This window comes from Parasteatoda tepidariorum, chromosome 9 (assembly GCF_982258835.1).
Source record: "Parasteatoda tepidariorum strain Cologne lab strain chromosome 9, Ptep-v5.0, whole genome shotgun sequence".
In the NCBI taxonomy this organism is placed as follows: Eukaryota; Metazoa; Arthropoda; class Arachnida; order Araneae; family Theridiidae; genus Parasteatoda; species Parasteatoda tepidariorum.
In genome coordinates this window covers 21041216-21066992 of record NC_141763.1, presented here as the reverse complement: position 1 = coordinate 21066992, position 25777 = coordinate 21041216, and the positions used below count along the sequence as shown (strand labels likewise).

Below are 25777 nucleotides of genomic sequence, written 5' to 3'. Positions count from 1 at the left end.
AAAAATAGATAAAAGGGACACCTCTGACCAATCTGAGTCAAAGGGTTAATTTCTATACATAATTTTCATCATCTGCAGTTTTTTTGCTTTCAAAACGTTGTTCACGATAATTTAAGTGACTCTACAAACTAAGTAAAGTTTAAGTACAGCGTTTTAATATTTATATATCAAAAACATCTAATACATTTTAACAATTAGTAGTCACTGTATGTCTTATTATTATTATTTTCTGATATAATTTCAAGCATACAAAACTATTTTCTTTAAAAAAAAATACGATAAAAACATCTTCGTTATGATGCAAAAAAATTGCTCGCTAAAAAATTCATAATAATAAAATTTATCACACTATCCAAACAAAATACTTCATTTCTTTCTAATAGCTATTTTAATTAGTAATGCCTGTAAGTGAGTTCTACAATGTAAATACAATGTGAGTGTGAGTTCCACAATGGATACAATAAAAATTAAAGAAATAAATTTCAAAGAACGCATAGCTGAACACATACCTGAAGAAATGTCATCTGTGTGGAAACTGTTTCGTTTGACTATCCTGGAAGGCTTCAATTCTTGGGATGATGTAGCTCCGACTGTCAACCATCTTGGACTCGTTAAAAAAATTAAAAACAAAATATAACACTGCTGCATCCGTTGATGTTTAATAGTAATGGGACGGGATCTTTTAAAATTTCAATGTACCAACACAGCTCTGCAAAAGAAACTCAATGTAAATAATAGAAGTTATTTAATGCTAACTTTGAACTGATTTTAAAGCTACCTCAAAACTTTCGCGCTTAAAAAAATAATTCTGGTTAAAAACAGAATAAAAGAAACGTATATAATTGAGAATTCCAATTCCTCTAAATCATAAATTTTTTTTTTTCATTAAGTAGCGAGACAGACCACATTAAAACATTAAAAACCACTGAAATCAATAACAGTTAATAGAAATTAATTGGTTACTTTATTGCTTTATTAAAATTACATACATTTGCAGGCTTGTTTCCTCAATTTAGGCTTATAAACCTTTGCCAAGTAGAAGGACAGATAGAACAATTTAGAGAAGGAAATCACAAAGAATACATCCAGTTTTACGACAGGATTCGAACCCGTCACCTCCACGCTTCACACAGCGTTTGGCGGGTGATATCGCTCGACCAGGGAGACTTAACAGCTGACAGTAATAATAGTACGTTATATACTACATCTGCACAGTAGGCTACTGGCGACGTTCTGAAAACCTTCCTGGAAGATTATCTGAAGACATGCCATTCCAATTTCAGTTATCCTCAGAGGAGATCACTCCCACACTTTGGTAGCTCGGTTACTTGGGGAGTGAAAGTCGAGCACTTTACGATAAAACAGTTAAATGAGGACATACAGCACGCATCCTCTGTCCCGTTTTTAGGCTTACGTGGACACAAAAGAATGGATTCAAACTCAAAAGCTGAGTAGCGTCTTCCACCAAATGTTATGAAACATAGAGGTATGGGGTTCAAATCCCACCCAATTCTAGATATATGTATATATATTCTAGATATATATATATATATATATATATATATATATATATATATATATATATATATATCCAAATAACTAAATAAATTATTAATTAACTATATTTTATTATAAAAATTTATAATAAAGTAATTAAGGTCAGGATAGCTTGGTTGGTAGGGCACTGGGCTCATGTCCAAGAGGTCGTGGTTTCGATCCCCGCCGACCGAAGTAAATTGTGCAGTAAATTGTGACTGATGCAAGTTAAATCACAATAAATGTCGAGTCACAAAGTCCTTCATGTTCCCATAACAAATCATAACCTCATGGGATACTGATGCAGGAGTTTCCTTGTCTTCTGGATTTTGTTCAAATTTACAAGGTTACGGAGTTGAACATTAGTAGTCGTAAACCCAAAATTGGGTCGGCTGTCCAACGACTGTTATAAAATAAAATATAAAGTAATAAACCATTAATAAAGTAAATCAATAGCTGAAAAGATAGTGTGCATATCTGCAGCATTGCTTGCTCAAAAAAATCTTTCATCCAATTTATTCGTAAATTTTTTAGTAAATCTTACAGTGGCAAACCTGCGTCTGCTTTCAACAGGAATACTACTTTCTAGTTCAGCCCGGAGTTTTGTTTGTAAAAAAAAAAAAAAAAAAAAAAAAAAAAAAAAAAAAAAAAAAAAAAAAAACAGAGTCTATAATAATTTTAGATGTTCTAGATTGAATAGAATCAAGCTTGGTCAAAACTGTTTCTGAAACAGATGCCCAGATAGGGGAGGAGTAATCTAGTACTGACCCGATGACGCTGCAGTACACGCTTTTCAGTTTAGAGGATCTTGAGTCCCAATTTGTGCATACATAATTAACGAAGAGTGTTTAATTTCTTGAGGCATTTATTCGCTGTGTTGCCCTTTGCTTCCAAGCCAAATTAACACCAGAAGACATTTTCAACTGTCAAGCTTTCTAGCCGGGTTCTTTTTTTCTTCTTTTTTTTCGAACTCGTCTCAACACCAGAGGACACTCTGTCAAGTCTTCAGGTGCCAGAACTCACAAAACTCATTCTTCAAAGTTATGGAAATATTTAGCATAGAGGTTTCGAAAACGTAACGCCATAGACAAGACAACAACAACATTCATAAATTTGTAGTCTTAATTACTCAACACGAAGGTAGGCTTATTTACAAAAGATATTGAAGAACCCCAGTGCCTTAACATGAATATCAAGTGAGCATTCAATTTTAGATTCAAATATCTGATATTTCTTTTAATGTATTAAATTTGATATTCGGTTTCTGCACAAATCTTCAGACTTCTTGAACAGTTTATATACCTTTTTATTGGGAAGAATTTATAGCAAACAATATATATAAGGTATCACAAAGATAGATACACGGCTGCGGTGGTAATCGAACCCGCTACCTCTGAGCTTAAAAGCATTTGATTGAACGACAATACTCGTTCACCATAAATACTCCTGAAATCAAAGCAAGGTGGGATGTGGTTGTTGTTGTGACGGTTTAAGTAATGGGGTACCAATGCATTTACGAGCTGGTAATATTGTTTTTTTTTTGTTTTTTTTTGAAGTAGGATAAAGAGAGGTTTATAAACCCTTTCAAAATAGAAATACTGGTGCCCCAATTTGAATAATGATGATGATGAAATAAAATAAAGCTTTTGTGAAAAGAAATAGCTAGTCTAAAGTCATTAAGGGCCTATGTTATGAAACATAGGCCCTTAACGACCTTGCATATTCATGGTATTCATATTCATATTATTGGTAAATATACACATATTTACCAAGTTTCGCTTTTGAGAGGAGAATTTTATACAGCATTTAAAGTTTTGTTTGAGCCTTTGAACTATTTTAAAGCAGTGGTGACACTTTTTATTTAAACTATTTTAACGCAATGGTGGCAAAAGTTTTGTCCTTACTAGAAAAAATTTACGCTCTAAACTAAGCAAGCTTTCATATTTGGTAATGCTAGTACATCACCCATTGACATTGCTTTGACAACACTTCGCAGGGCTGGTCGTAAACAAAGAATCCTACAATAAAACCCAAACTTAACTACTACTGGAAGAAATTTTCCCCAAACGCATGGAAAGTTAGCAACCCTGCACTTAGTAGTAATAAGATAAGTGCCTCTTCTTTTCAAGAAAAAATGGTTGGTAATCAGCGATGCTAAGTTAATAATGTCTAATGGGATCACCATTTTAGTTTAAAAAAAAATACTGCATTTGATTAACTTTAGATCAAAATTATGTACAGGTCAAAGCTTCAGAAATAATTAATATATTTTGGTGCTCAAGAAAGTCTTTGTTTTACCCAAAATTCATCTTTTTAAAAAATAAAAAAAACAAGCAAGTAGGAATTACGAGTGAACAAAAAGTCATCTCATGGGATATAGCGAGACGGATAAGAGGAAAAAGTTGTAGTGTTTTCATTTCAGTTTTAACTAGTTTTTCGGGATGAGTAAATCCATACCTGCCAACTTTTAATCCCTTCCATTTTCATTTTTCCCACTGTTATTAAAATGGAATTAAAATTTCAATTTTAAGCAAAAAAATAAGTTGTGTTTGAATAAACTTATACTGACAGCCATGATAGTAACACATACTAAAATATGTGCTTAATTTTTTTAGGAATAGTGGTGATCAAAATCATTTAAAAATTAAGTTTATAAAAGAAAAAATAGTACATATTTACTACCACTTTAAATATGAAAATAAAATTTTACGCCAAATGCGTAAAAGTTGGCACGTATGGTAAATCCATTCTTTTTTTCAAACTTTATTATTTGAAAAAAGAGCAATTTTTTATATATGCTAAAATTGTAAAAAAAAAATACCGGTAGTTACAGAAATTTAATTTCTATCCAAAAAAAAATTCTAATTGTCAAAAAAATGCCAATTATAAATTTTTCGAAAATCCTCAGTGCAGTGTAGAGGCGACTGATGTTATCTTGAAGCCAAAGCTCTGTGAGACGATCACCATTTCAAAGATACTTTAGTTGAAAGTTAAACCAATTCCTCCTGAATCTGAACCTCTGCTGTTTCAATATTCACAAAAGGATTGATTAAGATTGCACATTGTGCATAAACCGGTTGGGGAGTATGTACCAACTTCAAAAAGATTTGACGAAATTTATCTGGACATATTTGGATCTTTAATAACTTCCGAAGGACAAAGATATTGTGTAACCCTAATGGACAGGTTTACTCGTTGGCGAGAAGCCATACCGGTGCCTGATATTAAAGCCAACACCGTTGCAGAAGCAATTGATGGTGGTTGGATTTCTCGCTTTGGAACACCGTCAATAATAATTACAGATCAAGGAAGTCAGTTCGAGTCGTCTCTTTTCACCGAACTTGCCTATCTCTTTAGGAATTAAGCGAAGGCGAACTACATCTTACAATCCTGCTTGCAATGGGTCTATGCAATGGGTCTTGCAATGGGTTTATAAAGCGATGGCATCGAACTCTGAAAAACAGCATCAAGTGCCATAATAAACCTCAGTGGACGAAGGTGCTACATGTACCTACTGTACTACTGGGACTACGCTCCTCTTTCAGAGAAGAATTCCAAACAACTCCTTCGAAATAGAGATGGGTCAAAAGTAACGTAACAGTGACTTGTCACAGTGACTGGAGCAGTCACTGTGACAGCCTGTTCCAACCAAAAAGTTGTCACAGTGACTGCTCCAGTCACTGTGACAAGTCACTGCTACTGTCACTGTGACAAAAATCACTGCTACTGTGACTGTGGCAGATTTCACTGCTACTGTCACAGTGACAAATTTCACTGCTACTTTCACTGTGACAAATTTCACTGCTACTGTCACTGTGACAATTATCACTGCTACTCTAGCTGTTCCAAATGCCACGGGAATATTCACTGCTCCAAAAAACATACTGAAATACCAGTGAATAATGCCGGCCGATGCTCCAGCTCGTACCCTGCAAATGGAAGTATTTTCGTTGCTTCTAAATTCAAGCTGCTCCACTGTGACAAATGTTGCTGTTATTTTTGATCAAATATCATAACAGAGTTCAGTCTCTATTTCAGTTTGAAAAAAAAAGAAATAAAAAAAGCCATGATTTCTATTTTTATTTTGATAATTTTTATAATTTACTGTTAGATAAATTGTTTGATAATAAAAAAATCTTAATAGTAATCTTAATACAATATTATATATTTGAACAAGATATAATTCGAATAAATAAAATTTTTGTATATATTCAAACGTAGCTTAGTTTATATTCACACTTGAAATCTAAAACAAATTATAATTTTTATTCATTTTTCTTCTTTAAAGGAAACTGAATTTTCGGTCATAAATATCAATTATGCAGCATATAAAAAAGTAAAATTAAAAAAAGTATATAGATATGAAATATGTTCCAAGAAACAAATATTATTTAAAGACTAGGATTTTTTACATCAAGTTTCCAGACACAGCAAACATTTTTATTTATATCTTAAGGCGTGAAAAAAAAAAAGGAAAAATTTTATCTTCTTTTTTCCCCCTTAAATCGAAAAGTTAGTACAAGTTATCAACAATGTCAACAATGATAAGTAAAAATTTCAAGAAATATCTATAAATATTTAAAAGTACGCAATGACAATTTAATTTTTTGTAAGCTATCTTATACCGGGAAAGAATGTGTATAGTGGGTACAATGCCGAGCTGGCATATGGAAGGTCTGAGGTTCGATACCTCGGGTAACCATGTGTTAATTTTACATTTTTATTTATAGTTTTACACTTATCAAAATTTTTCGGCTAATATTTTCTATTAAATTTATTCAAGCAACTTAATACAAGTCAATATCAGTTGCATACATAAAATTTAAATTTAAATATTTTTTTAATAAATTATTTTATGATTTTTTAAAAAATAAATGATGAAATATCAGGTTCAAGAAATCCTTTAAAATGTCTACTTTATTGGAGGAAAAAAGTTTGTTTGAATATTATAAAATTGAAAAAAATAAAAAAATAGATGTAATTTCCGAAATTCAGCCAATAACTGTGTATAGTTAGTTAATTTCTGTGTAATTTTTATCATAACATTTTTTTTTTCATTTAAATTATTGTAATTCTACTACAACGGGGTGAGATAGACTGATGACATTTACTTTTTATCCTAATTTTTGTTTTATTTAAGAACTGTACAAATCGTGAAGAGAATATAGACTGCAATCAATAAATGTCAAATAAAAAAATTAATTAGCCTCTTTGAAAACAACTAAGTAAATTTAAGCTTAACCCCTATAAATGTAAATGCAGACGATAGATGGCGCTACGACACTACCTAACTAAAATTTTTATTTATTTTGTGTATAAGTAAACTTAGGCAATAGATGGCGTTGAGACATTTCGATAGCGTTGTGATTCTTCGAAAGCTCTGTAAACTCTTCGCAAATAATATGCTATTTTCGAAACTAACTGCAAAATTGCAACAGTCACTCATAACAGTAAACAGTCACGTTCATTTAAATTTAACTTATCTTCAGCCAGCATCCTCTATGTTTATTCTAAAAAAGGCACAAAACGTTAATATGAAGAAAAGCCACTATTTCTGGAAAATAAAAAGCGTTTGCGGTCTAGTTTTTTTTTTTTTTTTTTTTTTTAATACTTAAGAGCTTATTCCAATTCTGCATTATCTGAGCTTTTAAAAAAATTGAGAATAACGCATTAATTTTGATAATTTTCGTGTATCAAGATGTAAAGAAACTGTTAAAAAAAATACAATCCTGACCTTTTTCTGATGCACCTTAAATTCTTAAATTTTTTAGAAAATCATGTTTAATTCATCACAAAACATGAGGCAAATTCTCATATCTAAGAAATTCAATTTCATGTGAAGAATGATAATAATATTTTTAAAGTTTCAGTGAATACACTATGGATTAGGAGTTGCAAGTACTTAGTTCAAATTTTTATAATTTCTAGGAATTTTTAACCCCTGCTTTTCGCTACGCTTGCCAAAATCCTGAGCTGCTTTTGCAGTTTATTTAGGATTGTTTAGGTTTAAAGACTAAAAGAATAAGTATGAAAAAAAAAAATTAGAGTGACGAAGTAGAAAAAATTGAAGCAGTATGCAGAAGTTAAAATAATACTAATAACAATTGATATTGACTAAAATAGTAATATATTTCTTGTGAACCTCCACTAATGAAACCCATCTTTCCCCCGCGTTAAATAATATTTAATCTAAAATTTAGCTTCAAATTATTATGTTACCTGGTAAATAATGAAACATAATTAAAACAAAAATATAAAACAACTTTTTTGTGCTTATAGGAATTCCCCGCTTTGAATCTTTCATTTCTGCCCAATTTATGGTTCTATTTGCATCAGATTTTTGTTACTAGCTTGAGAAAAAGAAATTTAATATGTTTTGTGATAATGTATTAGTATTTTACAGAGACAGATCTAAGCCTTTTTGAACCCGGAGCAAGAATTAGTTTTCTCGCCTGCTTTCCCCTGTATAAACTGCATCTACTATAATAATTAAGTGAAGAGTTAGTCTGTGTGTGTTTCGGTCTATTTCTCTTATAACTCCGGTACCGACTGTTCCATCGTACTGAAATTTGGACTGTTGATGAAAGGGGCAAATTTTCGAATGATCAAATTTTAATTCTATCGTTCGGGAGAATTATTTGGAAAAAGGAATTTTTTCGTCGTTTCAACCTTTTCCATTGATAAAAATTAAACTTTAGACTACTAAAAACGTGTTTTTTTTAATCTAATCGTAAAACTATAGACAAGAGCAAAAAATAATGAAAAATAAATTTTAATTATTAATTACCTATTAATTATACCTTTATTAATTATATTGGTATGTGTCTTTCAGTTTTGTGAAGGATTTTATATTATTAAGATAAAATTGTTTACTTTTACATAGATTTTTTTTGTCACCCTTTTATGGTGAAAGAATATTCAGCTAGTTTATAATAAATATCAAATATTTTTAAAACTGTATTTCTCTAGTGGATAATATCTAGTGGATCTAAATAGATTATCAGAAGCATCCCTACGGTTTCATCAGTCAAATCAGACATATTTTGATGTTTTCAATCCAGTCTTTGTAAATAGTGATTTGTTTGATTTAAATTATGTTTTTTTTTTCTGTAATTGTGTAAGTATATACTGTAATTTTGATTTCTTTTTTGGCAATGATTCAAAAAGTATATATTTAGGGCAGTGATTACAGCAACCCACGGATATATCTTTTTCAGTATTTGTCCTCAAGTAGGCAAATTATGAAGTTATTGGGGAAAAAATTTCCTTTTTTTTTATTATTTTTTTTTATGAAAACAAAAGATGAACTTCTTAGAGAAAATAAATACCTTATTAAATTATATATTGTTTGACCAGTACCAATACCTTTTGTCATTTTTTTAGAAGTACTTATTTTACGATTCCGTCAATTCTATCAAGAAATCTTGAAACATCACTAAAATTATGATTAAAAAATATAATTTTAGTGGTGTTTCAAGACTTCCCCATGTTTCAATTAGAATGGTGTAGTTAGAACTTAACTATTTAGAGGGAAGAAATATAGCAAATACTACTTAGATCTTTAGCTGAATAAACCTTCCTTGGAGGAAAATAAAGACTTATATGAATACAATAAATACATTTAATATTCGGATTATAGCTCCGGAACGTCGTTCCGGTGAGTTCCGACGTTACTACATGTAACTTTCTAACCTTGAAACTTACATCGTCAGCGCGATCGGAGCTGCAGTTGAGGACATGACTCTCTATCCAGTCAGAAAGTGGTTGAAACAACAATTAACGAAACATTTTATTTGGTGATAAAATAGCGACATAAATTCTGCTCATAGCTGTCAAGAAATAATTTGAAACTGTTATTGATCATAAACTATATTTTGTAATATTACGACAATAAATTCTTCTAGTAGCGGCGGAAAGGCGATTGCAAGTTGTGATATCATCCAGAGCGTAGCTTCAGTTAAAATTTGAAAATGGTTAGAAAATGTTAGAAAATGGTCGGAAATTTAAATGACAATAAATTCTCTGTGGCGATAATATCTGTTTGATGTGGTAAAGAAATGATAGAAACTTGCACTATACTCCAGAAATAGCTGCAGTTGAAATTTGGGTGCTTTAGCTAGTCTGAAAGGTGGAGAATTTCGTTTGATGGTCAATTCATTCTGATGGTAATATGATAAATTTGGATAAAAATAGTCAGATACAGAGTTGCAGTAGAGATATGAGAGCTCTATGTAGTCGTAAAGCTGTCAAAATTTCAACTGCATCGTATGCACCCACGCACACATGAAAGTGATTTAATAATGCATAGTGAAATAACGATATTTGCTGAAAGATGTTAATTATTACAATAAAGTCGCTGCTGATAAGTACATTAACTGTTTTTAATTCACATTTTTAATGCATGCATGCATTATAGAAAAGAATTTAGAATAATGTTAAATCTATTCATTCTATGTAATTTAATGTTTGAACATACAATTGCATTTCTTGACTGTTTCAGATTGAGAGTTCTTTTAGAGACTGAATTTGATATTGTACCATCAAATAACCAAGTATACTTTTTAGAGCAAGGCAAAAGAAAAATCAGCTCCATTCTCACATTTTTTCTATTTCGTAAATTAAAATATGACTCGAAAGGAGTTAAATAGCATATGTGAGGTTACCCCCTTGATTCATTAAGATTGAGTCTAATATCCGATGATTAGATCAAAAGTTATTCAAGGTGGTCAATTGTTTTTGGCGCACTGTAAACAAAAATAAGTAAAAGAAAAGAAATACAAAAAAATCATTTAAACCCGTTTGGTGGGGGAAAGAAAATTCTCATTTTGCTATGTCTCAATACTGAATATCAGTATTTCACCTTCTTTATCCATTTTAATTCTAGATATAAGTCTTTTTGCACTGTAAATTTAATTACTAAGTTATACTCATTTGTTGAAAGAATTTCTTAAATTTAAGAGTTTAACAAATATTTTTAAATAATACGAGACAAGACAAAAACAAAAAAAAAAGAACGAACAGGAATCACTATACAACAAAAACGTATATTCATTAGATAAAGCCAATATGAGAAATGCCAGATTAAAATATAAAAAAAAAATTTCAAATAAATTACTCAATATTAATCTATTTTTGTTAAAAATTATCTGATAACATTTAGGTGGATATTCAATTGCATTTATTCAGGCTCACGGGCTCAAATCATATCGTATAGGTTTAAGACTTTTATTTCCGTTTTTTTTCCCCTTTTGCTGACGTTGTATTCAAAATTTTGGTGAACCTAACTGTGATTCTACGTTTCTTTGCGTGTATCGAATAATCAATAACATTTTTACAGATTTTTTTTTTTTTTTTTTAGTTGCTAAAAGATATCTTTCAGAAAACAAAACTAAATTATCTCTTATTCATCCTTAAAAATGTCTCTTATTCATCCTTAAAAACTATTCCCGAAAACTCATTAAAATAATCTGTTATAAGAAATACAATACATATTCCATAAAACGCAACTATTCAATAATACAATAAATATTACTTTTAAAATAGAGGTTTATTATAGCTTAAATATAAAAAGTATTCTTACATTTTATTATAAATGTCTATAATTTAGTTAATTTCATTCAAATTGTAGCCTATTGTTACAATTTGGTGAGTACTTCGGAAATATCTTTAATAAAGATTCTTTCTTTTAATTGCACAAGATTTAATGTATATATTTTGTTTCCATTCATTTATGATTTTCAACACTTATTTTTCAAATTACTTTTGTTGCGAATTTTCTTTTCATATTTCTTCATGTACAAAATTTTATTTTTGTTTTTTATTTACGCGTGAAATAAACGTATCTGATGCACAAAAATTTTAGTAATGTAAGCTTTGTTTCAATTTTAACATGTACATTTTTCTTTCCAAATATAATATAAGGGATTTTGTTTTCTAATTACTGTTACTGGAGAAATTCATTAGAAACTTTCACCAAGATACGATAGCTTTTCTTATTTCTTCAAAATTATTTGATTCCCCTTTGCATTGCAAACTACAGTTCTTGGAATGTGGGGTAGGGAAGAGTTCTAAAGAAGAAAGGTTAAAAGGTCAAAACTCTTATCTCCATGGGTAACTGGACATCCTGTTTCTCCCCCACTCCACTAACATTCTTCGCATTAAAATTTTCTCAAAGCTGACGTACTTTTTTAAAGAAATACTCAGTTAAATTTTACAGAGGATCCTTAACTTTCTTAATACTTTTAGTTTTTCACGAAATCGAACGTGTGCTAGGAGTTGCCTTGCGTGGGTTAAATTTACAATTATTACAAAAATGCAGAATTTATCAATAAGAACGACAAATGTACCATATCGATTTTCTGTTAAAATTTAAATGCTCATTACTTCTATTCAACAAATAAGTAAAACTTCTATCAAACTATTAAAAAACTTTAAAGCTTGAATTACTTTAGTTTTATAGCACCTAAGATAGACCAAGGTTTTCTCAAAGCTGACGTATTTTTTAAAAAACTAAATTGAATTTTATAGAGAATCCTTAACTTTTATATTATAATACTTTTAGAAATTCTTCGTATAAATAAAAAGAAAGAAAATTCTGAATCAACAATATCAGAATTATTCAACCATAATTGTTGAAGATTTATTCAAAGATGATTTTTTAAGAGAGATGGTTAATCTTCATAAGTTAATATTCAGGATGTATAGAGAGCCCTACAATTATATGGTTACTTAAATTCTCGGTATTAAAACTTTCATAAAGCAATCATCGTTCTTTCAATACTTTTTTTCTATTCAGTTTTTAAATAATTTAAGCTCACATCACTAAGTTGGGAATTTTAAGTTTCATTGTTGTGCAAATCTTAATAAATTAGGAGAAATTAGACGAAAAAACGCAATAGAACGCTTTGAAAACAAAATAAAATATATCTACAACAAGACCATACTTTAATTTTAACTGTTAAATCTTATTTTAAACATTACAAAATTAAAGTTAAAATATTACAGCTCTGTTATCGTATCTTATTTAAAACGTTTCAAAATTAAAATATTAGAGTTCTGTTATCGTAAGGTTAAGTGTGGACAGTTTTCATGATTTTCCACCCTAATTAACGTAAATACAGAGTTAATTTCACTAAAAATAGTTTTATTCAATTTGTATTCCATTTTTGTTTTTAAATTCAAAATTGTATATAATTTAAAAAGTAAATTTGCAATTAGAGATGTTTCGTATTAAACAATGATAACTGCTTTTTATTTTGAATTAATGTGTAATTTGTATTAGAAACCGTTTTGCAACTTGATTATTTTTTCTTTATGTTAGATTTTTTTTGAAAGTCATATTAGTTTAGTTGCATTAAATATTTCTTTAATTGGAATGTTTGATAAAATTTTTACTGCAAATATAATTTGTTTTTATAATGTTCAGAATGTTTTAATATTTGATATTTCGAATAAAATTATTATTTATTTTTTAGCATTTAAATTACTTGTTTTTAATGGTATTTAAGCGCAAACATAATCGAATGGTTTTCTATTGTGTAATATATGTCATTGTTTCAGATTTTTGCAAGATCAGTGGGAAATTTTCTTTAGTACCGTAAAGTTATGTTATGGTACATATTAAAAAAAAATCATTCGATTCTAATTTTTATTAATACTTTTTATTTATCTTTTTTTTTTTTTTTGAAGTAAGAGAGGTTTTAGTAAAAAAATAATTCGTCTTTAGGCCATTTTTAATTATGACAGAACGCTTCATTAGTATGAACGTGGTGTTAAAAAATAAAGCGTAATTTGAACATAATTATGGTTACGAAATGTTTATATATTTTCCATATTTAGTTATTTTTGATCATTTAACAAATAATAAATATTTTTACTTATAATTGGTTCATTGTCGCAATGATAAAAAAAAAAATCTTTTCTTTTTATGTACATATCCTTAAATAAGGAATAAAATAATAAGGTACAAATTAGTGAAAACTTTATAAAATGGTTTCTTTATTTTGATTTATTTATTTTAAAAAGTTGTTATACATTTTCCAATTACAATAAAAGGTTGAAAAGGAAATCAAATTTCCATTTTAAATAAGTGACTAGGTTTTTGTGACTGGCGTAATATACATGCAGGCGGAATCCAAAAAATTATAATCAGCCGTATTTTGGTAAATGATTTTTAAGAAAAATATAAACTTATTGTTTTTTTTTTTTTTCTCTTTATTCCATTTTTATCCTGTTTAGTTCAAGATGAACCCGTTCCCTAAGGCACTCTGGATACATCACTTTTAGGAGACCTTACATTCAAAAAATATTTAAAAAGAACTCAAATCGAAATAATTAATTTTTAAACCATTTCATAATATTTTACATATAATTAAATACTTGATTTCGAGAAAATTAATTTTTAAAATAATAAAACTAAAAGTTTTTAAATAATTAAATCCCATTTCATATTCATTCAATATTTAAATTCTCAATTTAATATATTTTCCCTGATAAATATCAGGATTTTCATATAAGTTAATATGTTTATAATTGTTCAATTGAAAAAAAATAGAAAAAGGTAACAGCAGCACTTTTAAAGATGTATTTCAATAATAAAAAAAAATTTTCGGGGTGAATAATTCATGAAAAACTATTATATACAGATAACTGAATATACAATGATATCAAAATTTGTCACAACCATTAAATGAATGAAACTTACAAAACTCAACTTGCAACACTTCTGCGAAAAAGACATAAATAATTGCTTTACAATATATGTTATTATTTATTTCTATAATATTCGTTAAAAAGTTATTGAAATTTTCAGTAATTTTTTTTAAATAATAAGATTTGATCCGTTCTCGCCTGTTTTGTAGAGAGAAAGTCTAAGATCGATATAAAAAGCCGTGGCAACGAAAAGAGCCAAAATATAAATTCAGTTAAGTTTTGGTGCTTTTAACGCTTTGGTGATAATTCGCTTTTGAAGTATTTTCTTTGTTTTTCTTATCCTTTTTTCGTTTTGAACGCTAGGGTATTCGTCTATAAAACTCTAGTAGAGTTCAATTATTTCTCATAGATTCTTAATCACACATCTATGCATGCCTAAGAAACACATTGATAAATTGTAATTTACTGCAATAAATATAAATAATAATTGCATAAAGCAGTTCAATTTTTTATTACATTAGAAAAATTAAAACATAGTGTTTATTTTTCCTTTCTGAACAGTAAAATATAAAAGAAAATGCTTAGTGGCGCCATCTGTTGGCACTTATCCTTTTTTCGTTTTGAACTCTAGGGCAGTGTTTCCCAAAGTGTGGTACGCGTACCCCCAGGGGTACGTGAACTGTTTAGCGGGGGTACGCGTTCTTATGCGAAATATCTTACAACAAACGAAAATTTCAAAAATTTTTATTTGAGAACAAAGCTAGCCATGAAAATTTACGATTACGTATTTTTCTATTGGCTATTTTTTGCACAGTTAACAGTTAATAATTAGTGGTGTCAATAGCCAGTTGTGATTTTTAACTTTTGTGCAATTTTTTTACAGTAAAAAATACATTAATTTATTAGTTAGTGGTACACAGCGATACAAAAATTTAGAAAAGGTACACAAAAGTCATAAGTTTGGGATTATTATTTAATAAGTTTATTATTTAATAAACTAAGAATTATTATTTAATAAGTTTAATTTATAAATAATACTGGTAGAATTTGATCAATAATGGTTAGTATAAATGAATTATTTATTCTAATTGTTAAAGTTTTCACCTTTTGATCAGACATTTTAATATTAAACTCTTCTTTATCCATAATGAAGCTAATACAAAAATTACTAAACTTTTTCTAATGTTTTTCACACGGATAGCAAAAATTGAATACATAAATATGAATGAGAAAGTTAGTACAAAACAGCTAAGTAACGCCCACTTTTTTACTGAAATCTCCTGAGACGCACATATCGTTAGGTTCTATATAATACTAACCCCAAGATGCGTACATGTAAGAAAATTTGTCCCTAAGGGATATCAGCTCCATCATCGAAAATTAAATTTAAATGGGAGTTTGCAATATCATTATTTATATGATGAATAAATAAAGGACTATAAAAAAAGGCTATATACGAAACTTAATCTTGGGCAGGATAAGGACAATGTACTTATCACGTACAGTAGAGCACCGATTAGCCGAGCGTCCTATTACCCAAAATATGTCCGAATTCGTTTTTTTTTAACTTATCGACAATTTTTCTAAATTTGGAAGAATAAATAATATCCACTACATCTGAAGACCATATTTAATTTACAATCTTTTTTAGCAGTTTTTTTTTTTTTTTTTTTTTTTTTTTTTTTTATAGTAACCATACATACTTGTATTGTTATACAGTTAAGATAAGCTTCATTTTGACAGCTTACAATGATTGGAATGCGAAAGCAGTTAATGAATGTGCTGAAGTTCTACAATTGGGGAATGGGAAGTTGTAATTTACGATTAATGATTAGTAATTACAGTGCACTTCTCACAACTGCTTAGTTTTCGAAGAAATTAACAGAATTAGGTCTCATCGTGTAAAGTAGAAAATGACCAATAGAATAACCATGTTTTTATGACGTGACTTCCAAGATGAACTTTTAGACTACAGGTTTTTTGTTGTCAAAATTACAATCAGTGGAAAAGTAGAGTGCATTTTCATAAGAATCTAGAAAAATGTCGTGCAAACGTAAAAGAATCGTTCTTTCCTTGAATGATAAAAAGAAAATTTCAAAAAGATTGAAAAATGGAGAAAATGAACGCCAATTAGCGCCAGAATATGGCGTAGGAAAATCGACAGTATCGGAATTTAAAAAAAAAATGAAGAATCAGTTATGAATTATGTTTCAGTAATGAATAAAAACAATAGCAATTTGGATAGAAAATGCATGAAAAAGTCAAGCAACGATGAAGTGAACTAAGCACTTTATTTGTGGTTCCTGCAAAAAAGATCATTAGGCCAACCAATATCTGGCCACTCATTATGCAAAAAGTCTTTATTTTTTCATGAGAAATTTGGTGGAAAAGGTACTTTTCAGGTTAGGAAACGTGGTTAAGGAACTTTAACCCTTTCGCGCCGACTGTCACAAATACGTGACAGCAAAAAACAGTATCAATCAGGGTAAGAAGATAAAACTGGTAATCGAAGTATTTCTTTAGCAGTTTATTTGTGGGCGGAGTTATAATTTTTTGATTTACTTAATTCACCATTACTTTGTTCAAAATAAAACTATTTAGTTGTACTTTGAATTAACATTGATTATATATATGATTAAACTAACAATAATTAAAATAAAAGTAAAGTAAGTCTGTAAAATTAGTAACGACTACATTTAAGTTACCGCTTTTTATTTAATTGCAACTTGATTCTGATTTTGTACGAATGCTTTTCTGAATCACCCGTCCCCAAGGGGTTAAACATCGACATGGAGTACTTGGGTTAGAAATTCATGTCGAAAAACTTTCAGCCTCTAACGAAGCCGCTTCAAATTTCGTAAAGGAATTAGAAAGCATTATAGAAACTGAAAGATGTGCTACTGAATGATGAAGAATTTATTTATTTATAATGCAGATGAAAGTAGACTGAATTGGAAATCTCTACCAAGAAAAACTTTAGCTTCAGGAGATGTGTTTCTGGGAACAAGATAATTAACGAAAGAGTCACAATTAACGCATGCGGAAACGCAACTGTAAATTATCGAATGCCTTTAACCCTTGGGGACGGTTGATTCAGAAAAGCATTCGTACAAAATCAGAATCAAGTTGTAATTAAATAAAAAGCGGTAACTTAAATGTGGTCGTTGCTAATTTGACAGACTTACTTTGCTTTTAATTTAATTATTGTTAGTTTAAACATATATATAATCAATGTTAATTCAAAGTATAACTAAATAGTTTCATTTTGAACAAAGTAATGGTGAATTAAATAAATCAAACAATTATTACTCCGCCCACAAATAAACTGCTAAAGAAATACTTTGATTACCAGTTTTATCTTCTTACCCTGATTGATACTGTTTTATGCTGTCACGTATTTGTGACAGTCGGCCCGAAAGGGTTAAATGTCTTTATAGAAAGCAACTTTTAGAGAAGATTTTATTATCGGATGAATAAAATGAGGGGGATTTTCGAGACTCAATCAAAGCTATTGATTTAACACGTTCACGCCGGGGTGACCCACCGGTGGATCACGCTAGATTGTCTCATCTTGGCAGCTCACCGGAGTAAAAACTGGTAACAATAAATTTCATTTTTTAGTTTTTTTCCGGGAATAATAAAAATCCATAACTACCAATTGTTTTCAACGGATGCAATTTTTATATTGAATTGCTTTTTCACGTGATAAATTTCCTGAACAAAATAACCAAATCTACTCAGTAACCAATATTTGTGACCTTCCCGTGAAAATTGAAAGATTTCGTGGAGGGAATAGCCCAATACAATGTTATAACTGCCAGAATTTCGGCCACACACAACGAATGTGCAAATCTCAAACAAGATGTCTAAAATGTGCCGCCGAAAACCGTTCCTATCAGTGCCATAAGGATAAAACTTCACCACCTAAATGTTGCAACTGCGGAGAAGCACATACTGCAAATTACACAGGTTGCAGCAACCGTCCCCCCAGGAGAGGCCTTCGCGCAACTCCTGATAAAATCCCATCAAGAACGATAGGTCAAGCCCATAGACTTGCATCAATTATCAAAGAACTTAAAGAACTCTTAAAAAACCGAGATGTATTTCAACTGCTGCAAACAATTATGAGGGAGACTACTCCGGAATAATTTCACTTTAGGACTAAAACTGAACTCTTCTCTGACTTTAAAAATGCATCTCTATAAATTACAATTTAATAATCTTGAATGCTTCACACTAGATTACGCCACTAAGGCTTCGCAAAATTTGTAATTTCTTCCTGATTCTGATTACCGATTTTGTATATTCTTTGCTATCATCAACTCTGATTCCTGGCTCTGTAAATATTTATGCTTTCATCAATTTGTCTCCCGATTTTATATATACTTACGCTATCATCAACATTAAACACTCAATTTCAAATTTCTACTGATCATCAATGTAAATATCAAAGATTAAGTTTGTATATCATGTTTTCATATCTAATCATGGCTATTTTCAATTTTCTTTGCAATTCATGTAAACCTTCGATCTAGTTGTACTTTCTAGTCATGGCAATATTATTATGTAACCATACTATCATATAACTCAAAATGACTATATACACTGTATTATTTTCATGATGGATGGGTTAGAGGCCGCTGCGCGGCCTAGGTACCCAATTTATTTTAAATAAAGTAAGTAAGTAAGTGATAAATTTCCTCTGGCGAAGTCAGACATCATAAAGCAAAAGATAATTCAGTTTAGGAGAAAAGTGTGCGGGACCTACAGGCTCCTCCCACTTTTTCTTACAATTCTCACAGAAACAGATGTTAATCGACAAATTTTCTCTATCACCAATATGCAAAGAATCCCGGTCAGTATTGAAAGGTTCAGAGGCGGGCAAAATCCAATCCAGTGTTACAACTGCCAAGAATTTGGCCACAGTCAAGGATCATGTAATTCACCATCAAGATGTGTAAAGTGCGCCGCCTAACACCGATCATACGAGTGCCAAAAAGATAAAAATACACAACCAAAGTGCAGCAACTGCGGAGACTCTCATACAGCCAACTACACGGGGTGCAGAGCCCGTCCCCGCAGGAGGGGAACGGGAACACGTGCCATACCACCAACAATAACAGGACTTGCTCAAAGGCTGGTTACAATAATTAAAGAATTGCAAGAACTTTTAAAAAAATCAAGAAGTGCTTGCTGGGGAAGCCACTCTTGCACAGTAACATCTTTTTTTTTGCTTGATTTGAACTCTTATTATTATTCAGAACTCTAATTTCCCATACAGATTATAAATAAATACTGCATACTGCCCTTTCAAATTAAAGTTGAGCATACTAGATGGCGCCACTAAGGCTTGTCGAAAATTTATGTTAAATCTTCACGTTCTTGAATCACGACTTTTGTATATACATAATCATCATTTATTAATGCTCATATTCAATTTTCTGTACATATTTATGGCAATTAATGTAAATATCTTTGTTCAAGTTGTAATTTTTTCAAATCAACGTTATATTTTCTGTACATATTTTCATGGCAATTACTGTAAATATCTCTGTTCAAGTTTGTATTTTCTCTAATCATGGTAATATTATTGTAAAGCTACCACAACGACTGCTTATATTCAAAATGTTTTTACCTCATTATTGTAATTTCATGATGAATGGGATAGGGGCCGCTGCGCGGCCCAGGTGCCCAGTTGTTTTTAAATAAAGTAAGTAAAGTGATAAATTTCCTTTCATTGAATTGTTATTGTTGAGAATAGAGTAACTCATCCCGAATATTATCTATTATTGAAATAGTACTTCAACCAGTATTTTCTCTTATCCCGTACCAGTATTTTCACTTTTCCCGGCGTGAACGTGCTAAAAGAATGCTGAAAGATGATAGCGGATGCCTGGAATTTAGTAAAAACATCGACGCTTAGAAAATCTTGGAATAAAATTCTTAACAGAAAAACAAACGAAGCTGAGGTTTCTGAACCAGTAGATCTACCGGATGAAAAGATGCCAGGTTATACGGCAGAAGAACTGGTATCGAGATAGTGAAAATGAACCAGGATTTCAAATTTTAAATGATGATGAAATTGTTGCTGAAAGTTTGAATGAAAATCGGAACTCCAAAGGCAAAGAGGAAGAAGTAGGTGACCAAGTTCAAGATAGTGGATCTTCTCATATAGAGGCATGTAATTCATAAGATATTGCAATGAATTTGCTAGAACGTCAAAATGATGTTGATCCAGTTCAGTTGATTTATTTAAGAAGAATAAGAGACATATGCCTGCTCAAAACTTTATTTTATTTTAAAAGAATTATGATATGGCTGCTCTAAAAACAGCATCTTCTAAGAAACAAAAGTCTTTGCTGGATTTCGTTGCAATGGATAATAAAGAAAAATGTGGTAAAATCAGTAATTGATAAAAAAAAAATTTGAAAAGCTGAAATATGATTTTAAAAAAATTCAAAATGAAAAGAAAGTTAAAAAAAAAAGAATATTTAAAAAATGTGAAAAAAAGCTTTTAAACACAACAGAGCTATTTTAGATAGTACCGCCAGTCCTATGCCTATAAAAAGTGTTAAGAGAAGTTAGTGCATAAATAATAATTATTTAAACTAGATTTTAAGCAACTTTCACATTATGCGAACGTTTCATTATCCGAACTACGTTCGGTCCCGAGCAGTTCGGATAATCGGCGCTCTACTGTACTAGGACTCACTCAACCCTAATGGCTCGAGATGGTAACCACAAACATGCTAATCAGTTAACTTTCGAAATCAGACACAAAAACGTGTTTTCTCTATATAAGCGTACCTTTTTAATAATTCCATCCTGACCCCCAAGACCTAGAGGGTACAAGTAATCTGGGAAATGTGGTTCCATACAACAACATTTTAGCTCAATTGGGCGAATAGTTTCTAAGCTTTTCTAAAAATAAAAAATATGAAAGATCGGTGATTTGATCTCAATTAATTTTTATTTACAACGAAACGTAACGCGTACTTTTTCAGATTACTAAACAATTATATTATAAAACGTAACGCATACTAAACTTTACTAAATTGCAAAGAGCATCAATAAATAATTACGAAGGTGGAACTATGTCTATGCCTATGTGAAATAGTTAACTAAGTACCGGCCCCGTCAGGGGTCCCAACTCATTCATCTCAGTGGGGTTGAAATTGCACTGCCGAAGCAGATCTGAAGTAGGTGTTGATTCAGTAGGATAGGTGGGGCATAAAGTTCGTCATGTGGCTGTAGTAGGCATGAAGGAGAATGTCTGTTGACTGGGTCTTGAGGGTTGGAAGGAGTGAGGTAAGCAGTGAAATTACTGCCTCCTCCTTGAGTAAATCCTGAAGCTCTTTGAAGATTTTCAGGAACCTTGCAGCATTGGAGCGAGAGTCTTTAGGTCTGTTCGAGGAATCACGATGTTTTCTCTTAGGCCTGGCACTGCAACCTGTAAAACAGGCTGGGTGGTCGCCTTTGCAGTTGGCACAAGTAGCTGGGAGGGAGAGAGGCTTCTTGCAGAGATAAGTGAAGCGCGCTCCTGCGCACTTCATGCAGCTGGTTCGTTTGGGCAGGATTTCTGCGAGTGATCGAATTTCTGGCACTGAATGGCAAAGCGCCCTCCATGGAATTTTTCAATATTTACAGGCAGAGTCAGTAGGATCTTTACGTTGAGAAAGTCCCAATGCTCAGGGGTATCTGGGAGTAACACAAGGAAAAGGGGGAGGAACTTGCACTCGTTGCCCCGCCTCTTTCTGAGCTGCTCAATTCTGATTGGACGATGTCCATTCGCCTCAATATCGTTCCGAAGACTGTCTGTCGGGTGGTCTGCGGTGAGTGCTCGCACGAGAAATTTAAGTTTTCTCGGCGGATTGCTGGGAGTTATCGGTGGAGAAGGCTCCGTCGGAACTGGATCTGCTAGGATGATCACTGGTGGGGTTTCTGGACTAGCGGGAAAAGGATCCTTGGATTCACTGGCCTTATGAGACTTTTTCTTCCTGTGCCTTTTAGTAGGGGAAGTCTTGGAATCAGGCTCCTTTTCTTTGCTGGTCTCAGTTGTGGGGTCCACTAAGGAAGATTCCACTGGTGGCTCGGAGATGGGAACTAAATCAATAGGCACCATTGTAATTTCAGGAGGGGTGGGCGTTTCTGTCTCCATCGGCTTTGTTGAGTCACTTGGTACCTCAGGAATCAGCTCTTTAGTCTGAGAAGGAGTTTGCTCGAAACGAAAGGTTCTAGATCAAACTTGTCCAATTCTGGAAATCTTTCATTTCTAATAGTCTTTAGGAGGTAGAGAGAGTATCTGTCATGTTTTGTTGGATTCTGGCTTTTTTCAACAGCTTCGGATCTTATTGTTGATTCCATAAAAACTATCTGAACTGTAGTCATATCGGAGATAATACTCGAGAATACCGTCTCGGATAGGCATGGGTGTATGCACGTTCTCGTAGTGTTCGCGGTAGTTCGGGACAGGTGGAGGGGGTCGCTGAACGGGCCTTCCGCCTCTAGCATATCGAAGAGTAGACATTAAAGCAGAGCAGGGTCAGTGAGCGAATGGGTGACGAAGGTGGAACAATTTTTTTGTAGCATTTATATAACTTGATGTATGTTTGTATTAACGCTTACAACGTGGACTGTTTCTCCATGCTTGCTAAGATTTTTTCGTCCTCCGGAAAAAAGCCTCTGTGAAGTTAAGTTTGCCAAGATATAAAGTGGGCGGATCTTTAACATTCGCAATTCCAAACGAAGTAACGATTTTGAGTGGAGATGAATGGCGAGAGTCGACGCCAATCTTAAGAAATTGACGATTCAGATTTCTTTTGCACAGTTTTCGCCTTAATTATGAAAGTCACACTCAGCCATCCTTACTACAGAGTAGGATTACCGAACTCTCTAACCACACTGTTCATTTGTTCATTTATTTCTGGAGCTGGGAGCACACTTTAAGTGACGCGCTTCCGCTCTTCCGAAAAATGGAAATAAAAGTTACTTGTGCACTATTAAAAACTTTATAACAACTAAACTTTTTTTCGAATTATTAGCTGGTAGTTTTTAAATTTTCTCTTTTGTGTATATCTATTTAAATTTTCAAATTTGGATACATTGGGAAAAGTAACGCCTACATTTTACTTGCCTATACTGTTGGGTAAATTACCAACGGCTTTTCATTAATGAAGGATTCATATGGAATTTTTTTGGGAAAAGAACTTGTTGAGATTGACGATTTAATTTAATCAAGTATTTTGTACTGAAACTACGCTCAACATGACATGCTTCCGATCTTTAGCTTTACTCTAAACAGTATGCTAAAATGACAATAGGTACTTTGACTGAGAGGAGATTCGAAGGATACAAGAGAAATATCAGAAGCTCTGAGATGACGTAAGACTGTACTTTTAGTCAGGTTTATTCTATGACAATAGGTAATTGTGCACAAACTGAGTTTCATATGAGCAAACTGTTTTTAAAATTGTTAGTTGATAAATTTTTCCATCGGCAATTTTTCTTCATATTGCAGATAATGATATTTAGTATTATGAGGAAAATTTGAGGTCAATCAACTTTGTTTTTAAGCAAAAAACAAAATTTATTTGAGCGGTAAGCTACTTTTTGAAGACAAATAAAAAAAAACATCCTAACAAATTGCTCATAGTAAAACGAGTGGTAACGCGTTTCTCAGTTGTTTATCTGAGTTTTAAACGCGTTTCTCAGTTGTTTAACATCTTGGGGACGGGTGATTCAGAAGTCCTAGTCTTAGTGTTTTGATCTTATTGGGCACCTGGGTCGCGAAGCGGCCCCTATCCCATTCATCTGGAATTTTAGAACAGTTTTGGTTGAGCAATGTGGTAAGCAGGCAATGGAGTTGCTTTTATGAATGTTTCAAGCTCTTTGCTTGAATAACTAAAAAGGAATCAAAAATTAATTGAGCAGCCTGCTCTAAACTGTGTTTGTTTGATTTTGGAGTTGTTCAGAATTGTATCAGCATGAGTAAACGTTATTTTCAGAAAGGTTGATGAAATTATTTGTTTTGATAGTTATGATATGAGGCGTCGGAGGTGAAATGTGCAGCTATTGGTCTGTAGTTTTTATCTTTGATATAGGGTGATTCAGAAAAACATTCGTGCAAAATCAGAATCAAGTTTAATTAAATAAAAAGCGGTAACTTAAATGTAGTCGTTGCTAAGTTGACAGACTTACTTATTAATTATTGTTAGTTTAATCATATATATAATCAATGTTAATTCAAAGTGTAACTAAATAGTTTTATTTTGAACAAAGTAATGGTGAATTAAATAAATCAAGCAATTATAACTCCGCCCACAAATAAACTGCTGAAGAATTACTTTGATTACCAGTTTCATCTTTTCACCCTGATTGATACGCTTTTATGCTGTCACGTATTTGTGACAGTCGGGGCGAAAGGGTTTATTTACGTTACATTTTATTTTGTTGTGTTAAAACTGTAAGATTAAGAAATTCGATATTACGTACACGTACATAGGTTTTCAGACAAATGTGCAAGGAGTGTGATGGAATAAAAAAAAAACTCAAAATTTGAACTTAAGTTCAACTATCAACTGTTAAACTTCTAGAAAGAAAAAAAAATTTTTTTAAAGTAAAATAAACCTGTTTTAGCCGATTCTCTGTCAGCTGAAATGCAACAACAGAATTGAAATTTAACGTGTTGAAGAAACCATTTTCATATTTCATTTTAACCTGTTCTTTTTTCTAAATTTAATTTTGTTTAAAAAATCTCGCTTTATTTTTATTATTTTAAGTAAAAACTTTTTTTTCCCATTGTAAGAAAATTTAAGTCTCTCAAGGTCTTTATTTCATAGTCTTGGTCTTGACTTGTGTAAAAAAAAAATCAATGAATGTAATAAAGTAAAAAAATAATGAGAAATTTTATGTTAGCTAACAAATCTTTACATTTCTATTGAAAATTTTTATAAATATCAAAGCGAAAGAAAATTGTTTCGAATCTGTACTGTTAATGCAAGTCCTGCTTACGAACAAAATGAATTCTCATTTATTTCCTTTTCAGTATTGATATACTTAAAAGAATATCTTATTACAACTGATTATTTTTCAAATCCTTATAGTGATAAATTTCGTTGCGATTAACAAAATCTTCTTACAAAAATTATAAATAAATTTATTTAATGAAGTATTATTTATTTGTGTTGTATATATCAACTTTACTTACTAGCGAAAATAATTAAGTAAAAAAAGAATAATGGAATGAATTCACAAGGGGTGGTGAAGTCGAGTAAAGTGTCTTCCCAGGTCGTTCCGTATATTCATACTTGCGAACAAAACCTAAGCATCAGTGCTGCCAGAACTTAAGATTAAAAAGTAGCGAATGGGAGCTCCAAAAGTAAAGGATTCGAGCATTTTGTAGCCCAAAAATATACGTTTTATATGTACTAAAATGGAATTTTACTGGCTGTTGCCATATGACTTTTGTATTTTCTGTATTTTATGCACTTTATGTATTTTATGTTCTTTACTGTTTTTACTTGGTTTGAATAAACATTTACTCGTATGCCTTGAATTGGGGCAGATCGGGTTAAACATTTTCATATGCTAA

At 31.3% G+C, this 25777-nt stretch overlaps 1 protein-coding gene across 3 annotated transcripts in view; it reads right to left on the bottom strand.

Annotated features, from left to right (window-relative positions):
* Positions 1-25777, bottom strand: part of LOC107439993 (Na(+)/H(+) exchanger protein 7) — a 256310-nt gene that overhangs the window by 59697 nt on the left and 170836 nt on the right. For all 3 annotated transcript variants that reach the window (XM_087151009.1, XM_087151011.1, XM_087151010.1), the window contains one exon: positions 510-709. In XM_087151009.1, coding sequence (XP_087007135.1) covers positions 510-648 — 139 coding nt within the window. In that variant the 5' untranslated portion in view covers positions 649-709. The remainder of the gene's footprint in view (positions 1-509; positions 710-25777) is intronic.